The sequence below is a fragment of the Ruditapes philippinarum genome, unplaced genomic scaffold (assembly GCF_026571515.1).
Source record: "Ruditapes philippinarum isolate M1 unplaced genomic scaffold, ASM2657151v2 ctg86_1_1_1_1, whole genome shotgun sequence".
Lineage (NCBI taxonomy): Eukaryota > Metazoa > Mollusca > Bivalvia > Venerida > Veneridae > Ruditapes > Ruditapes philippinarum.
This window is the reverse complement of record NW_026864957.1, coordinates 346,391-366,416: the sequence shown is the minus strand read 5'-3', so window position 1 is coordinate 366,416 and position 20,026 is coordinate 346,391. Positions and strand designations below refer to the sequence as shown.

The following is a 20,026-nucleotide window of genomic DNA, read 5'->3' as shown; positions in this document are numbered from 1 at the left end:
ATTAAAATGGAGGCATATGTACAGTGTAGTTTTAATTATGTTTTAGCGCTCACTAAATTGATATATCTTATGTTGTTGTTTTTTTACATGTTTTCTCTTATTCACAAAAATGAAATATTTTTTGTGTTGTCAGATTGTGCACAAAGCGTTTAATCTTTCCAGCTGTCACGTATAGGTTTTCAATATTGTATTTTGCTTCAATAGAATAACACATGCTACATGTTTAAATTCTAAAACATCAAAAAGGACGGTCAATATTTCCATCAATCGTGAAAAAACTCGTGTATCAGTCGTGATTTACTTTTGATCACGTGATCAGAATTATATATTTTCCAGAAATCTTTATAAAACTCTATATGCCGTTTGTAATATTGATAGAAGCCAGATATATTATTTTGATATGTTAACCAGATCTAAAGATGACATTTTAATTGCCTTTATTTCAAGCACTTACATCAATATATTAATAATGTAGCAGTCAGTAACACCAAGCTCAATCTCGGAGGACTTTGACTTATTGATTTTCAAGTGCCGGGAATGCCCATGCAAGACCTGCTGGTATAGTCTATATAATTTATTATGTAAAATCCTCTCAGAAAAAAAAAAACCGCACTGCGATGCGAATCGTCAAGCCGGAAGTCCGTTGATTTAGAAACTAAACATATTGTAAAATAATATTTTCTTTCCTCATTTCCGGTGTTAAAATAAATCAATCGGCGCTACCGGTTATACACCGTGATTCCCACTTACAGCTAAGTTTAAATATGACAATGTCCTAATGATTTCATGGCGAATTTTCCTTATATAAAAAAAAATGTTTTATGATTATTTCAATAGAAAATTTATTATCTTTAAGATAAGCATTTCCGTTAAACAACGTGTGCATTGCATGCATCGTATGTAAATAATTAAATTACATTTTTTCCCCTGCTTTAAATATAATACAATGGCGGCAATATATTTTCCTGCAAAAAGTTTAACACTATACACGGACATATTTCATCTTGTCACTTGTGATGTTACATCCAGTCACTTTAGGGTTTTTTTTTAAAGTTTTCATTTCAATATGAAATACATTACAATTGACTGCACCTTACGGGTAAAATACATACCCCATTCAACCGTATCAAAGTGTAATTTCTACACTATTATGCTAGATTGTCATGCTTGGGTTTAACACAGAGGATCGAGATGAGAGTGAATCGATACAAACTGCAGTGATGCTAATGTTACTCTGTTGTTCCAAAAATAACTTATTCTATAACACGCCTGTGTTCAGCCACTGTGACTGGCAACAACATAAAGTGTACAGCTGCTATTGCTGTCTTTAGTGTATAATTAACGGAATAAGATACCAAATGGATAAAACGTTTTACGTTTTATAAAAGGAGAATAACTAGGTGGTGGAAATGGGCCACATAATGAAAGGATTTATTTTTCAACGATCTGTTAGATACGGGATTCTGGTGTGTGTTGCTTTATTCTTAATAGTGAAAATTACGTGGAAAGAAAATAAATCGGTTCCTCGTATTAGCCAATTTACTAGTAACTTTGATAAACATGTGTACGTTAATGATGAAATACCGGATAGAAACAGAAATGGATTAAATATTGATCAAGTACAAAGAAATGAAAGTGATGTTGTTACAGTAGCTAGGAGAATTAGTTTATATAATAACACAGTTCTTGTGAGTGTGGTCAACGATGCGTATTTACCGTTCGCATATAGTTGGCTCTGTAACACCAAACATATGAATATTCATAAATCTGTGCTAGTAATTACCACAGATAACGAATCAAAAATGAAACTTAATAAAGACTGGCCAGAAGTGTCCGTTTTCCATATTACACTTGACATACCAAAAGGTGACCAGGAATACAGCCATGTTGGTTATGTTAAAATTATGATTAGAAGAACAGAAATAATTCTGTCTTTACTGAAGGCTAAAATAGACCTGCTTTTACTTGAATTCGATTACGTGTGGTTTACAAATCCAATATATGGTTTCCAACGACAGGCTGGTGTCGACATGCTGGTTAATCCGGTTTCAAACACTGGCGGAAGCGTTTTCAACGGCGGCTTGCTATACATGTTTGCAACCGAAAGGACACAGGCTCTTTGGACAATGTTGACGGCCATGATGAAGACACTGGAACAATCTCTAAAGAATAAATCAGATAAAATGGCCATATCTGAGGGAGATAATGATCAAACTTACCTATCAAAATTGATCAGAGAAAGGTTGGTGTAACGAATACATTGTTTTAGTGAAAACTAAATAATGCTGAATATATGATCCTAATAATGTCTGTCAAGAAGTTTTCATTTTCATTGAAATTTGTCCAAAAAAAAATAGCTCAGATAATTACACAATTTACAATAAACCTCGATACTAAGTATTAATTATACTATAACTATAGTACTTTGGCACTTTAAGACCATTTTCAATATACCTTAATAATAATAGTATTAGTTACAACAAGAGGGCCATGATGGCCCTAAAGTTGCTCACCTGTATATAGGCCCCCGGAGCGGGGCCAGTTTAAATATCTTTGGAATTGAACTGAACCTGTTCCTAAAATTGGCATATAGACATTCAACATATAATTACCACATGAACAATATATTTCTGCTTACTGGCTAACCAAACGACCCACCTTACACCAACCTACCTACACACCTACCTACCCACCTACTGACCTTCCCGTCTACCTACCATAATTATTATTGTTGATGTATGAGACGTTCACGACCATTGTCATCTAAGCTTCAACGTTCATGGTTTGAGCATGGCAAAAACATTATTACAGGTGTCCATAGACCTTAAAGCTGTTACCGTTTTAACCTATATATCAAATACAATGAAGAACAAAACATTTAAAAAGAAATGTAAATTGACTGAAAACAAAAGAACAGCGACGCACCACTGGCATATGTGTGAATTTAGAGTATCAATGTCTTATTGTAACAATAGACAAGTTTAAATATTTTGGGCGGATATATTAGGTTTCAACCTTGCCATATCATACATATAAAGCTTTAGTGGGTTTTACTAATTGATGTATAGGGTTTCAATTTTAAAATCACAAAATTCATTCAGGTGTTTTATTGCATTCATTCATACATGTAGTCTGATTTCATTGACCTGTCAATGATGAATAAATTATAGCACTCATTTAAACATGCGATCCCACTTCGGCTCTGTCCGTATAGTTTTAGACTCAATACGATTATAACTAATTTTTTGAAAAGTAACACCAGCTTAATGTATGTCGTCCGCACATCCGCAAAGCACAGTCAGTTGAGTGATCGTCCGCACATCCGCAAAGCACAGTCAGTTGAGTGATTGCCTTTTATATGAGAAGTCTGTAGTACGACCCCTACAGTTCTTTTTTATTTGTAAAATACATGTATATTTCAATGGATTTGGTCGGTTCCTTGCAAATATGTCTTCACGGATATGAAGAAACATCGAAACACTATTCTGTCTTGATTTATATTGTGTTTTACGACATTGAAATTACATTAATTTTCTTGTTTCTAATCCAAATAAATTTTTAAATATTATTTTTTTCTTTATTAAAAACCATGTTATTTAAAAAGTGTATTTTACCAAATAAGTGCAGAAACATATTTCTAGTAAACGAACAACACACAAATCAGACAAAATTTCAATAATATTGAGCATGGAAAAACATAGACCTACGCGGTTTCGATCTTACAACATTTGGGAAAACATTTAAAAAATTAAAATCTTTTTTTTTATCTTTTTGCGTTTAAACGCTCATTTGAAATTTAAATTTTATTGACAAAAATTTAAAATTTAAAATTATATTTCGGGCTTTATATCTCACGAACTTTTCCGAAAATCTATAAACATTTGATTAATTGGGGTGCATTGACCAATATAAAATTTTTGGGGGTTTCGCAGAATGATGCATTTTCTTGAAAACCCGGGATGAACAAACCCCTTTTCCCTTCCCTCTTTCCCGGTTTTTTTGTGAATATATTTTTGGGTTTTCTATTTAACCACTGAAAAACTACAATAAAATTTGATTTATTTAACTTGGTGACTACTGTTAATTTCTTAATATTTCAAATCGTACTAGTACTATAATTTAAATGCGAGTTTGTGCCAAATTTTTTCGGATACTGTCTAAACAGTTTAAATCATATCAATTCGTGCATGAAACAAATGTTAAAACTATGTTTATGCGTTTATTTGTACAAATTTATGAATCGTAAAACACAACAATTGGTCTTTAGCGTGAATCTCCGGTAAAGTGCAAAAGTTACATAATTGCTTGCTTCAAGAGAAGTAACTATGTTAAACATTTAGATGTTTATTGTTGATAACGCATTAATTTCCTTATATAATATAAACAGATGTGTTTGTGAAAAATGATACCATAGACCAAATATCAAAGCTCTAGGCCATTTACTTTCAGACCAGAAGATTTTTCAAGTTTTCACTATATGTATATAATGAAAATCAATGACCCCCGTGGCATGGCCAATTTTGACCCGAGGGCCATTATTTGAACAATCTTTGGAAGAGGTCAACTTTACATTGTTTCATACCAAATATCTAACCTGTAGCCCTTTACAAATTCAGAGAAGTAGATTTTTTTTAGGTTTTACAATATACATTATAAGGAAAAACCTATGACCCCCAGGGCGGGGCCGATTTTAATTTCTAGGAACAAAATTTGAAAACTTTGGTTTTTGGACCTATAGATGATACCATAGACCAAATATCAAAGCACTAGGCCATTTACTTTCAGACCAGAAGATTTTTCAGTTTTCACTATATGTATATAATGAAAATCAATGACCCCGAGGCGGGGCCAATTTTGACCCGAGGCATTATTTGAACAATCTTTGGTAGAGGTCTTACCACACAATTTTTCATTAGCCAAATATCTGACCTGTAGCCTTTGCCAATTCAGAGAAGAAGATTTTTTTTTTACTATATACATATTTAGAAAAACCTATGACCCGGGGTGGGGCCAATTTTGACACTAGGAACAAAATGTGTACAACTTTTGGGTATTGGACCTTCAGATGATACCAATAGACGCAAATATCAAAGTCTAGGCCATTTTCCTTTTTCAGACCAGAAGATTTTTTAAGTTTTCACCTATATGTATATAATGAAAATCAATGACCCCCCGGGGCAGGGCCAATTTTTGACCCGAGGGCCATTATTACACTGTTTTTCAAATGCTAAAATATCTTAGCCTCTAGCTCTTTTGCATTCTTTTTAAAAGAAATTTTTTTAACGTTTTCACTAATATGTATGTAATGAAAATCAATGACCCCGGGGCTCGGGGGCCAATTTTGACCCTTCAGGGCCATTATTTGAACCCAATTTTGGGATAGAGGTCTACTACACAATGGTTTCATGACAAATATCTAATCTGTAGCCTTTTGCCAAATCAAGGGAAGAAGATTTTTTTAGATTTTACTTATACATAAAAGGAAAACCTATGACCCCGGGGCGGGGCCAATTTTGACACTAGGACAAAATTTGAAACAAGTTTGGTAGAGGACCCATAGATGGATACCATATACCAAAATCAAAAGCTCTGGCCCATGGTACTTTCAGACAAGAAGAATTTTTTAATTTTTGTTGGTTTTTTTGAAATCCTTTTCTGGCCCTATGCCCTACATATGCAAAACAGACCGGAACCATTTGAACAACTTTGAAAGGGGACAACCAAGGATTCATTTCTGTAAAGTTTTGGGGTTTGGATGATGGTAGTCCATTGGTTTTCAGAGGAGATGTTGTTAATGTTCAAAAGTTGACGACGCACGACGACGTTGGACGGACACAGGGCCATCACAATAGCTCACAGGTGAGCTAATAAAAAACGTATAACTAATACTATAGACTTACATTGTAGTATAATGGGAAAAATGACATTTTTGTAAATAGCAGGGACATTTATTTGTTATAGTTGGAACCACGGGCACGAGTATTGGACCTGGGAAGAATATATGACCTCATTGATAAAAAACTTCATCTTAAAGGTGTTCATCTTAAATGTGTAAAAAAAAAATAAAGTGAAATATGAGCCCCCTTTAAAATATACTATGAGTAAAGAGAAGACCGGAAAATCCAGATTCAAGTCTACGAGGAAGGGATTCATTTCCCGGAATGTTGAGAAAAAACTTTTATCACTATTTCACGTTTGTATTAAGCTCTAAACTTATAGTATATTTTTAAGGGAGCTGATATTTCACTTTTTTGTTTTGTTTTTGACACATTTAAGATGAACACAGAGGTTTTTGTCAATAATGTTCTATTTTCTTCCCACTGGGCCAGGTCCGATACACTTGCCTGTGGTTGGAACTGGTGAGATAGAGGGGATGGGGATAATGTAGGGGGTGGTTTCAGATCACAGCGGCGTTTTTAGTCACGTGATTATACGAGCTAGTTATTATCCCCTGCCGATGGAATCGGGAGGGGGATATAGTTTTGGCGTTGTTCCGTCCGTCCTTCCGTCCGTCCGTCCTTTTCCATTCCGTCCGTCCGAATTTCGTTTCCGGAGTAGTTCTCTAAAATGGCTGGAATTCAACGAAACTTTTATGGGAATGTTGTCAGCATGTGAAAAGGTTGTGGGCACCTGGTATTTTAGTTCGTGGGATATTTTTAAAGTATTTTTAAGAGTTATTGGGCCCTTGACTCAGTAAAATTTTTTGTTCCGAATTTCGGTTTTCCGGAGTAGTTCTTCTGCAAAACTAAATGGCTGGAATTCAAACGAAACTTTATGGGGAATGTTTGATCAAGGATGGTGAAGTTGTGCACCTGGGTATTTTCCGTTCTGGATATTTTTTAGTATTTTAAGAGTAATTGCCCTTGACTTAGTAAATTTTTGTCAATTTTCAAAACTTGGGGTGTCGCATGTAACTCAAAAAGTATTTGACCTAGAGTCATGAAACTTTACAGGAATGTTTGATCAGTATGTGTAGTTGTGAACCTGGGTAATTTTCATCTGGATATTTTTAGTATTTTTAAAGAGTTATTGCTCTTGATTAGTAAAATTTTGTAATTTTTCAACTTGGTGTCGCATGTAACTCAAAAAGTTATTTGACCTAGAGTCATGATACTTTTACAGGAATGTTGATCATTCATGTGTAGTTGTGCACCTGGGTATTTTTCGTCTGGATTTATTTAGTATTTTTAAGAGTTTTGCCCTTGACTTAGAAAATGTTTTGCAATTTTCAACATGTGTTCGCCATGTAACTCAAAAAGGCTTTTGACATAGGGTCATTAAACCTTATTGGAAAGTTGCTCAGATGCATATTTAGTTTTGGTTTCCTGGGGTTTCGCTTGTGGATTTAATCCAGTATTTGTAGAGTTATTTCCCTTGACTTAGTAAAAACTTGTTTCATTATGTTGTTATTTGATCCTGAGTGCTTGATTAGAAATTGACCAACTTTACAGGAATAATGATCAACATCAACTAAATTACAATGGAATAGTTGATTCACCTTCACTGTGATGCTATGAACGCTGGGACTTTTGCATGTGGATTTTTTTCAGTTTTGTTAAATTTTTCAGAGTTTATTGCCCTTGATTACAGTAGTATAAATTTGCAATTTTCAACTTGGGGTTTGCTTGGGGATTTATTCAGTATTTGTAAAGTTCTTGCCCTTTACTTAGTAAAAAGATTTTTTTAGTTTTTTTAAAAATATTTGACCTAGAAGTCATAAGATTGACAGAAACAGTTTGGCGCCCGGTGGGGGGCACCTGTGTCTATGGACACATTTCTAGTTTTTATTAAAGAAGAATTAAAATTTGATTTGTTTACAATATAACATTTAAAAATATTTGAAAATTGGTGAGATTTCCCTTCTTGGATGCCTTGAAAATGGCAATTGAAGTCTGGATATTAAGATGTTTTTACATCTATTGTGAGCTATTGTGGATCCCCACCGTCCGTCGTTGTGGCGTCATCAAGCAATTTCTTTAAAAACAACATTTCCTCAGAAACAAATGACTGCCAGCAACCAAACTTTACAGGAATGATTCCTAGGGTGGTCCCTGCCTGCCAAAGTTGATTCAAATGGTTCCGGTCTGTTGCATAGGTAGGTCACAGGGCCAGAAAAGGAGTTTCAAAAAATGCAAAATTAAAAAATCTTGTTGAAAGTACAAGGCTAGAGCTTTGATATTTGGTATAATGATGATAACCTATAGGTCCTCCTACCAAAATTGTTCAAATTTTAGTCCTGGGGTCAAAATTGGCTCCATGCCAGGGGGTCATAGATTTTCTTATATGTATATAGTGAAAACTTAAAAAATTCTTCTTGTTTGAAGGTACAAGGCTTCAAGTTCAAAGAATATTACAGTTTATGCCATGATTAATACATAAATAAAGCCTTATGTCTTCAGTTTTTGTGTTAATAATAACCAGTACTCGGCGGGGGATATAAATTCAACGAATTTGCTTGTTAAATTAATAACACTAAAAGTTTATATGTAACATTGAACATAAAACATTGTATACAATGTTGAATGTTTTGCTATTAAAAGGAAAATGTTACTTAAAGTATACCCAGTGAGAATTTTTTTAAAGAAGTATAAAATATACATGTACTCTACATAATATGAGAAATGTACCAGTAACCCTTTCCGCGTTAAATATCGAAGAAGGACTCAGCCATCTTTCAATCTGGACAAAACCATAAATTTTAGGCAAAAATCAAAATATGTACTAACTGGATAACGGACAGTGCCGGTACGAAATACCGTGCTTCCGTGCGTGATTTGCAATGATCGCGTGGGTAGATTCAGTCGCCAGGGGGTAAAGGTTTACATAATTTATTTCGTAGTTAATATCGAAAATGTCATATAAAACTGTTTTTTTTTTTTTTTTTTTTTTTTTTTTTTTTTTTTCAGAATTATAAACAATATGCTTTAAAAACGATATCAACATAGCTCTATTCCCAAATAAACAATTTTCTTATCACATAACTGGATCGAAGAGCGGATTTGATATGTGAAATGCACATTGTGTCGCGATATCTTTATCTAAATCATATGCATTAAACTTGCGAAAGTCCTATTGTTATGTGTAGAGAATGTTTTAATTTCCTATGGGCAATACAAATTTGAAGTTACTTATTCAACGGAGTATACCAAATGTTATTTCCCCTATGTGAATATCTAACGTTTAAATAAACTCCGTATCTCGTATCTTATTATACGCTCATTAGTTGAAATGATTATAGCATTCCTCAAGTATTCCCGGAACCACATGTATGCCATATGTTAAGAGTATGGTATTTAAGAAAACGTATCATCTAGTGAAAATTCTATATTTTTCCCTCTAAATAAATAATTAGGAAGTTTTATTTTAAATTGTGCTTAACATATGTATAAAAGCTTTAGTTGTTGATCTTTTTTTCCTCAATTTAAACGTTTAAGTAGTACTCCCCAAGTCATAGAATATTGTCAAGTATACATTGTATAAAGAGTTACCACCGGCGCTTTAAATTCGCAATGTCGCCTAATTATGTCAAATCAGGCAATGTTTTCTGTCGTAATGTAACGGGTTGGCCCAATTTGAATTTGAAACAGTTTATGCCCATCCAAGTGTAAAAGTGAGTGTTCAGTAATAAATCGAAATAACCTTACATTCTGTCATAGTTGTATCAATTACATGTTTATTCAATAACCAAAATATATAAAATGAGCCGCGTCACGACAAAACCAACATAATGGGTTTGCGACCAACATGGATCCAGACCAGCCTGCGCATCCGCGCAGTCTGATCAGGATCCATGCTGTTCGCTATCAGTTTCTCTACTTGTTATAGGGTTTGTAAGCGAACAGCATGGATCCTGATCAGACTGTGCGGATGCGCAGGCTGGTCTCAATCCATGCTGGTCGCAAACGCATAACGTTGGTTTTGTCGTGACGCGGCTCTAATAACTTTCAGATTGTATGGATGATGTTAAATTTATAAAAAGAGAGGGGCAAGGCAATTTTATTAATTTATTTTTTGTCTTAAACGTTTTAAGTATCAATTTTTGGTCAATTATAATAATCAATCTTTTGAAATTTATATAGTCAGTTCTGTTCAACTTTACGTTAAAATATTGACTTTAAAATTGAGGGGATTTCAGTAACAAACTATGAAAATCGAGCTTCCAGCTAAATAGAACCTCTTTGACCTTGCTGTATTCTGGTGACCAATGCAGCGGGAAAATGTTTAAAAGAAATAGAGAATATGTGCACAACGCCTTTACACGAATCATTCGAACCACAGACACTTGGGATGTTAAGCTCCAAACAAATTAAAATCCAAATAAAATTCAAATAAAATGTATATTTGCCAGTCTCAGTATATATACTTGACATATTTTGATATATGTCAAAAATCTTAATATAAACAAACCATATTTCAACGTCTATTATTATAGATGTTGAAACATGATTTTTTTAACACAGTTTAAAGATCTGTTAAGATTTTTGACATATATGCTTAGCATATGTGCTTGCACTTACAAGTTTACATTGTATGTGGGTGAATAGGCGTTTTGAAGCTTGCCTTCAGCGGTATGATATTTATGATGTAGGTTCTTTGTTAAAAGGTGGTCGTAAAATTATAGTAAATATCTACGTGTTTCACGTTTTTCTATTTTTTTTTATCCACAGATATGCGAACATAACATATAACTTATTGACCCTAGATAAATACAGCGATGGACAATGGTACAGCAAGAGTGAAGACGAGAGAAGAAAGTTACGCCCTTTGGTTATCAGCAATAACTGGATTATAGGTATAGAATTACAATTCAAGAATATTATGTAATAAATTGAATCTTAATTGCTGGCATACATCATTACAATCGGAACTGCCCGGCTATTATTTATGATAACTCCTATGTTTGACGGAAAGGGCCGAGAGTATGCGGTTGACATTTTTTTAAAAATTCGGCTCTTTTCGGGTTTTTTTCCCCGTCTCTCGGCAGTACAAAAAAAATCATAGATTATTTGCTGCGATAAAAGCCAATTTTGTAGATTGTCGGATTTATGCAACAACAACAACCTCCACCGCCCCCCCCCCCCCGCAAAAATTCTACATTAATTTTGTTCTTTTCCAAACAATGTATTTCGTGAATACAGTTCGACCAAAACTCAGTAGTCGTTCGTCCGCAAGTTTTCGAAATGGCAACATTCTCGCAACACAAAGTAGTAGTTCGATAAACTATTCGCAAATGTTTTACATTGAAAAAGCTTGAAAAATCTAGTATGTAAATATAAACACATACGCACAGACAGACGCACGCACACACGCACACACCAACACACGCACGCAACACACTCATTAAAAGTGTCTAATCACTGCTATAAATGTTTATACACTAAATCAACTTAATATTATAGAGCTGACACATTTTATTTTATTTTTATTTGCAAACAGAAAACATCTATGTTTAACTATTGCGTCGTTGAATGTGTATAAACGTGATTACTGTATCTCTGAATGCCATTTAAATCAACATATTTAATCGTACTAAAATTACTGACAGAAATACATTGTTTTCTACGGTGGCATAAAGGGGACAAGGGACAAGTCTTTCTTTTTCTACGTACGCTCGCATGGTCACGTATTAGAAATAACGTGCGCACGCGGTAGCTATTAAATGCGAATTTCATGTTAATACTATCGCGTGGCCACGTAAGACTACCGCTTAAAGGATAGTCATTTGACGTTTTTAACAACATATATATTATATGTCTCCATTTAACACTCTAATATATTTAGATGCCTTTAATCGACAGCTTCAAGATTCTGAAAAGTAATAATTTTATGAACATTTAGGAAATGTTTTTGAACAGTAAAAACATTGTCAGTTGAATTATTAAAGGCGTATCCTGTAGTCACATATTGGCATTTAGACATAATGTAAACTGATGATATAACTTATTATAACATTGCATAAGGCGGACAGTTTTTTAAACTGAAATTATTGCAGATTCGCCATTTTTTAAACACTTCTTTAACCGTTTCACTGCCATAGGGACGGGACGGCTTATGCCGTCCCTGTCAATCTCGGCGTATTGCCATATGGACGGCTTTTGCCGTTTCTATTATAATGATGAAAATAATAATAAATTAATAATAATAATAATAATAATAGAAATAATAAAAAATATAAAGAAAATTATACGATCGACAATAATCATTATTATACTTACAGATTTGGAAACATATATAATTTCTATAATACAAATAACAAATAATAATAATTATATTAATTAATAAAATAGTAATTTCTTAGAAAACCCTCTGGCACCGAAAGGGTTTTAAGACACTTTGATAATTATGGACCTAGTGCCTTAGAAAAACTTTCAATATCCAAGCAGCAAAATGTTAGTATATAGTTTCTACAGTTAATTGAAATTATTGGGCCTCTTAGAGGCATTCAGTCACATATACAATAATATACATTAAATGTGAAATATCATAAAAAGAGTTCCACAAAATTTAAGTATATTTTTTAATTAAAGCAGACGCAGATGGTAAATGATTGAATCAATATTATTGTAATAAAAGAGATATTATTCATTATTCTCGGCATCATACCGTCTCCTCATTTGTCAATTGAAAATATATTATATGAGATTCCTTGGTGCTGTAACAGGTTAACTCCCTGTATAATCTAATAGGAGATTACCCGTTATTGCGCTACGGTGTTAATAAAAAAAAACTAATTATGCTGATGAAAGTTATCTCAAACACGATGTCTTAACGGTAAATTTAATGGATATCTAGATGTTAATATTGATATAAATGTTTTGGTTTGCAAACTTCTCATAAAAAAACTAGATATGCATACGCTTTTACTTATCATGAAAAACAATATATTCACATGGTTATTCTTCTCATAAACAAATAGTTGGGAATGGGAACAAATTAAAGTTGGTTGGTTTCCTTTGTTTCCTCGGTGCCATCTCGGTGCCATACGGTGAGCAATTAAAAATTTTACCATGTACATGTATAGGAACTTGTTCGAGTGTCACGGTAAGCAAAAATGCGAACCGTTTAAACGGCGACTTCATAACCGTTTAAAACGTTTGAACTATTATATTAAAAGATTATTTTTTATACTTTATCTTCATTTTATGATAAGATAGCATGTTCTTCTTGTACTTTGTACTTTGCTATATCATGCAATTGCAAAGCATATCTGATTATGGAGTGTCATCGTCCGTTAGAACTGCACTGTGCGAGATAGGATAGCTAACGTGCAAAATGCAATCGGAAACCAAGACACAAACGAAATTTAATCTCTTATCATAAATAAACAAACGTAATGTTAAAACCCAGTCAATGAGAAAATGCACATAGTCAAGTTTCTAACGTGCCACATTTAGATAAGCTAAAAAAATGACCCTTTCAACATATAATCAGGTACATTCTTACTGAAATGTCTTATTCAGATTGCCCAGAATCATTAATCAGCAAATTTTTTGGTCTTAATATTTAAAAGTTAACCATCAACCCCAACTGTAATGTTTAAACGAATACCAATTTCATTTTTCTCTAACTTATTTCTGTGAGAAAATTTCTTCATAAGATTTTTTTTTCAAAAATATTACTAATTTCGAAAGCAATATATCTGTTAGCTCCCCTCTTCAGAAAGTTTCAAACTTATTCTTGTTATTTATAAGTACATAATGTACTTCAATCAGATTTTATGTCTCTCTCAGATTAAGCTGGTTGTCGTTGTCTGTCCATAAACATTATTTTAATGTATCACATATCAAACCAGTGCTATTCGGTGTCTTGACAGCCAAAAACTTGTAGAAAATGTTCTTAATTGCTGGCATGGATGTCATATAATTTCTCATTACAAATCATTCAAGTAGGGTGTGTACATTATGCAAGACAAGAGAATGTGATACGTGTACAATGTACTTGCATTCAAGATTTGAATAGGTGTTTGCGCGGCCTAAGATTTCTTCGCCTTCTATATAACATCGATTTCCGATTATTTAATTTTCAAACCGTTTTTTTTTTTCTTTTCTTTTTTTTTTTTTTTTGCTTTTTTTCATTTTTTTTTTTAATCTTTTTGCTAAAAATCGACTGAAGCCAGCCGTTTGAACGGATAAACTATGTTTAGTCTCGTTTGTTCATGACTAAAGCAGCAATCTGTTATACTAGTAAAAAATCTAAATGCAGTCGCTGCATCTCGGTGCCCTGTAAGATGAATTATAGTGTATAAAAATAAACTTAAACAGGACAGTACGATTAAGATTGAAAATACCACAGAGCTTGCAGCCCTTTGATTTCCATTGATTTAACATATTACATTTGACGGTGTGGGCTTGACAACAAATAAACTACCATTTCGATAACGATTGTCGTTCGATTGTTGTTTTTTGTTTGTTGTTCTTTTTGTTACAATGTAGTGTTTCGAATGATTTCATTTGCAGCACATACGTTCGTGTGGTTTATTGTTGTATATATGAGCCGCGTCACGACAAAACTAACATAGTGGGTTTGCGACCAGCAATGATCCAGAATAACCTGCGCATCTGCGCAGTGTGATCAGGATCCATGCTGTTTGCTGTCAGTTTCTCTACTTGTAAAAGAGTTTATAAGTGACCAGCATGGATCCTAATCAGACTGCGTGAATGCGCAGGCTGGTCTGGATCCATGCTGGTCGCAAGCACACAATGTTTGTTTTGTCATGACGCGGCTCATATCAAGTTAAATGTCTTGTTCGGGATGATTTTGCAATTGTAACGCATTCATATGGAAATTCCATCGTAATTATATTGCAAAATCATGATATATTAGCCGATAATGCACGGGAGTGTTTGTGTTTTCCATATTCACGTATGTTTACATTATTTTAACACAAAAAAAGATAATCTTTGATTTGCAGTCTATAATATTTCATCAAAAGTGTTGTTTAACTTACGTATGATTTATAAGAATAGTAATATTTATTATTGCTATTTCAGGAAACAAGAATAAAATAAGCAGAGCAAAGAAATGGAATCACTGGTTTCTAAAATCTGATGGTACATGTGACGTGGAAACAGTGAACAAGATAGTGTACAAATAATTATTATTACATGTATTATCATAAATTGATCTCTTCATGTATACAGTCGAGTGTTATAGGACAAATTCTAAATTGTTTATTTTCGACCAAATAACCAATGCAACCTGGGATGTAGATCATATTATTTTCCTGTCAGTAGAATTTTTTCTGCCAAAAGATTAACTTTGTGAGCAAATATAAATGATCAAAAGTAAATTGTCGACTAAAACGACCAAGAATAATTTGTCAGCGACACGATCAACAAATTGATTGTCTTACAAATGATAATAAAATTGGACGAAATTATAAATTAATTGATTGTCGACAATTTGCGAATGATTTAGTGTTGATAAAAGAAATCCGAGAGAAGTACTTGCTTTACAAATGTCTTTTATAGACTAGTTAGTTGTAATCCTAGTCCCGCCTCTGTCGCTATCATGGAGCAGTGCGGTGGTACCGGGTAAAATTAGCTGTATTTCTGCCGCCTTCCCTTTGAATATTCCAATAATTATATAGAACTGCGTATATTAGCAAATACGAGCTATACGAGGAGTTACAAGCGAAAAGGGATTTTAAAAGCCTAAATAATAATGGAAGTAATACATAATATTATGTAACTCTACAAGGAAAGCGTATTGTAGAACAAAACAACAGCGTTGGTGACGAACAAGTGTCGAGATCTCAGAGTGCGAATGAGAACATAAATCAGGAACAAGAAGGTAATTAAGCAACAGAAGCAACTTTTCTATAAAATAACGACGCGAAAGCAACAATGACGTGCCATATTCGGAAAAATATAAAAAAGTGATGATAACAACAAGAAAATATTATATGCTGAGACATGATAATAAGGGAAATGAAAAATGGCAGACTCAGTTTTTAAAATGATTACCTAACTGAGTGGTTTGATGTAACAACCGGTGTAAGATAAGGGTGTTCATTATCAGCAGTATTTTTTAAGTTAAATGGTAAAACATTTAGGTTTTTATGAGTCGATGATGAACGTGTTTGTGTCTTGTTGTAGGCGGATTATATCGTACTGCTTGCAGAAAACTAATATGATTAACGAGAAAATGATAATTTTCACCGAACAGCCGGTGTTAAGCTAACATAATGTGCATTAATGTAAAGTCCATGTTAGACCTTTAATTGTGCTAATATATTTTATTGTAATATGGTGACTGTATTTTAGAATAACCAAACATATGTTTACAATGGTTTATTGTTAACTGAATATATAGAACTCAGTATTACTGCAAAAGATCCTCATGCTGGGTAAGCGGCTTTAAAACGGAACGGGCCTCTATAAAACTAGTCATGAGCAAGAAACAATATGCGCATTTTGTAAGGCTGGCATTGGAAATGAAAAACATGTTCTTTTAGAAATGTATGAAACTAACAGAGTTGTATATACACACAATGCTAGCATGAGTGAGAATGGAAACTGATTAACTGGTATTCCTTCATATAAATACAAAAATGATAAGAGTGCTTTCAAAACCTGTTGTAATATTCTTTAAAAAGAAATAATGCGTTATAGGAGATTAGATTTTAGTTGCCAGAGTGTTTAAGCACAATTTAAGTATTATTTGTAACATATAATTTTTATGATGTGTTTTATTAGCTCACCTGTCACAAAGTGCCTTGGTGAGCTTTTGTGATCGCTTTTAGTCCGCGTCCGTCCGTCCGTAAACTTTTACTTTAAACGACATCTCCTCATAAACCGCTGAGCCAATTTCATCCAAACTTCAGAGGAATGTTCCTTTGGTAGTTTAAAGAATTTAATTCCAAGCAGAACCCTGGTTGCCATGGCAACCGAAAGAAAAAAAAACTTAAATATCCTCTTTTAGAAAACCGATAGAGCTAGAGCTTAAATATTGGGCATGAAACATCATCTAGTCAGTGTTTACCAAGTCAAAAATGGCCCCGCCCTGGGGATCATTGATTTTACTTATATGTATGTAGTAAAAACTTACAAAATCTTCTGTTAAAAAACCCTATGACCTAGAGTTTAGATATATTAAGCATGAATTATATTCTAATGAGTGTCTACTAAGTTTGTTCAAATAAAAGCCCTGGGGACAAAATTGGCACCGCCCAGAGGGGGTCATTGTTTTTCCCTTTATGTGTATAGTAAAAACTTTAAAAAAAATCTTCTTAGAGCTAGAGCTTCGATATTTATCATGAAACATCTTCAAATTGGTGTCTACCAAGTTTGTTCAAATAAAAGTCCTTGAGTTAAAATTGGCTCCACCGGGGGGGGGTTGCTATAAACAGGTGAGCGAATTAAGGGCCATCATGGCCCTCTTGTTATAATTATCATCAATAATCATTATATAATTATTATATTATTATCATTATATTATTATCAATTTCACTTATGATTGCTGGTATCGTGAAATAGTTTACATGTGTAACATGTTAAACATTATGTTTATGTTAAATGTTGTGTATATAAGGGGGCTAAGTCTACAATTCATATAGAGTTGTTACGATTGTAAGGCCTGTATGTGTTTTGGAGTTATCCCCCACCCCCACCCCTCTTGTTATTTTTTATAGAATAGGTATACATTAAATTCAGTTTTATTAATGCTTTTTATATAAATTTAAATCATATAACGATGAAAATAGAATAAAAAATATATTTGTTGTCATTTTGTATTTTACAAGACAAGACAATTTAGTTAAGAAAAGTATTTTTTGAAGAATTTTGTAGAAATGGACAACGTTTGTTCCACACATCACATTATCTGTGCCCTTATTTGAGCCGCGTCACGACAAAACCAACATAATTGGTTTGCGACCAGCATGGATCCAGACCAGCCTGTGCATCTGCGCAGTCTGATCAGGATCCATGCTGTTCGCTATCAGTTTCTATACTTGTTAAGGTGTGTTTCCTTGTCCTATGTTTTAAGTAGTTTAAATTCATCTTCACTGCTTTTTTCACGTAATGTCTTGCTCTCACCTTCATGAATTTATTAAATATTAATGACAGATAATTGTTATGACATTCCTCTAAAACCTGGACGATATATATTAAAATACTCATTCATGTTGTAAACTCTGTTGTTAATGTAGATATGAGTGTTGTATTAAGTATAAAATATCTAAATCTGGAGGAACATAATTATCGATGTATTGTTGGAAATGTCTCATTAAATACTATTGTTTTCTCCTTTTGAGACAACTTTTGATTAAGGGAATTTACTTCAAAATGCTTCGTAATCATAATTTTAGTTAAGAGTCTTGCAATAAAAAAGAGCCTTTAATTGTCAATAATTTTTATCTACTTCCCTGTGTTTACTTCCCTGTATTCTGTCCCAGCTGTAATTATTAAAACATATCCCGCACCTGATATCTCTCGTAAATTGTCAATTATCTACTTCACTATAGTTAACTGCTCACATCCTGTCTTGGATATCTCTCCCACAGCTGCAGAAATCATATTTTACTCGACTTGCGGCTTGTCCAATATGGTTTCTCAAGCCAAGTATATTCTGGTATTGTGCAGTTAAGTCTTAAATAGCCTGATCAATATTTAATAGCTTACTAGTCAGTAATTGTTTTCTCTCTTTCCCTGGGTACATGCACGCCGTAAGAAATTAAGGCACAGGGAATTGGCATTGGAGCTTGGCTGATTTGTTTCACCAACTGGTTAAGATCCGATCAAAGCGCTGTTGTTGTACATATAGGGCAGGTCATAGGGACCAAAGTACCCCTTCGTCGGCGGGAAGGTAAGCTTCTATCGCAAGCTACGACTCGATGTCCTAAATAAAGCCGAGGGGAGTGACCTTAGAGTGGGTTAGCCCCCTACCACAGAGTGGCGGATTGAAAGTCAGGCCCTTTGTACAAACAGCTACTTTCAGGGGTAAACTCTCTCATTATTGTCCAAGGTTACTGTGCATTTAAGTTTCCATTGGCCGCCATACAGTAACGCTTAATATTAATATTCCATGGACATTACATGCAGATTCAAAATAAACCCTTTAATGAGATGACTGACGACGTATCCAGAGTCCGAACTTGACAGCAAAAGCTGCATTTTGTGCCTTAACTAGCTGATGGGCTCTCATTAAGCATAGACTACATACATGAACATTGTAAATACATGTAGTATATAATTGTTTAGTGCTTGTTTATAACAGCTGTGAACAGAATTGTGTTAGATTAATAATATCTGCCATATGTTGCGGTTCGGACCGGAATATCCGTCCCGAGGGGACCCGCCCATTGGGCGGTAACGAGGCTTGCCGAGTTACCGCCCATGGGCGGGTTCCCGAGGGACGGATATTACGATCCGAACCGCAAACATATGTTAGATATTTTTTCTTGCATATTCTGCCATACTATTTCATATTTAAAATGGTTTACCTCAATATGATATATGTTCATGGAAATTAAAGTAATTTCATCCCTAACTATTTTCTTACAATAGCGTATGAACTTACAACTTAAATAACAACAGTGAAATGACGTCATCATAAGCACATATTTCCCTTCTAAAACGACGTCATTTTAACGCGGTTCATTCATAAAGTGCGCTAAAATGACGTTGTTGTTTGGCACGCGACTCGTCTGGCACCCCCCATGCCAGATGAAATTTCCGGCATGGGTAAAACTCACGGAAACGCCAGTCTGCTATGCAAGAAAATATTTTCTTGCATAGCAGACTGGCGTTTCCGTGAGTTTTACCCATGCCAGAAATTTCATCTGGCATGGGGGGTGCCAGATGAGTCGCCTGCCAAACAACAACGTCATTTTAGCGCACTTTATGAATGAACCGCGTTAAAATGACGTCGTTTTAGAAGGGAAATATGTGCTTAGGATGACGTCATTTCGCCGTTGTTATTTAAGTTGTAAGTTCATACGCTATTGTAAGAAAATAGTTAGGGATGAAATGACTTTAATTTCCATGAACATATATCATATTTAGGTAAACCATTTTAGATATGA

At 34.0% G+C, this 20,026-nt stretch overlaps 1 protein-coding gene across 1 annotated transcript; it reads left to right on the top strand.

The window, feature by feature from the left end:
• Positions 1-1,012: 1,012 nt before the first annotated feature.
• Positions 1,013-19,235, top strand: LOC132727402 (uncharacterized). The gene is made up of 3 exons (XM_060712871.1): positions 1,013-2,242; positions 10,668-10,792; positions 14,991-19,235. The coding sequence occupies exons 1-3, from the start codon at positions 1,410-1,412 to the stop codon at positions 15,092-15,094; spliced, it is 1,062 nt and encodes a 353-aa protein (XP_060568854.1). The 5' UTR covers positions 1,013-1,409; the 3' UTR covers positions 15,095-19,235.
• Positions 19,236-20,026: the final 791 nt, after the last annotated feature.

Bases quoted from the DNA above. Each gene is read 5' to 3' on its own strand.
- LOC132727402 (XM_060712871.1), top strand. From the start codon at position 1,410: ATGGGCCACATAATGAAAGGATTTATTTTTCAACGATCTGTTAGATAC. The intron at 2,243-10,667 runs GTTGGTGTAACG...TTTTATCCACAG, and splicing joins TCAAAATTGATCAGAGAAAG to ATATGCGAACATAACATATA. The intron at 10,793-14,990 runs GTATAGAATTAC...TTGCTATTTCAG, and splicing joins CAGCAATAACTGGATTATAG to GAAACAAGAATAAAATAAGC.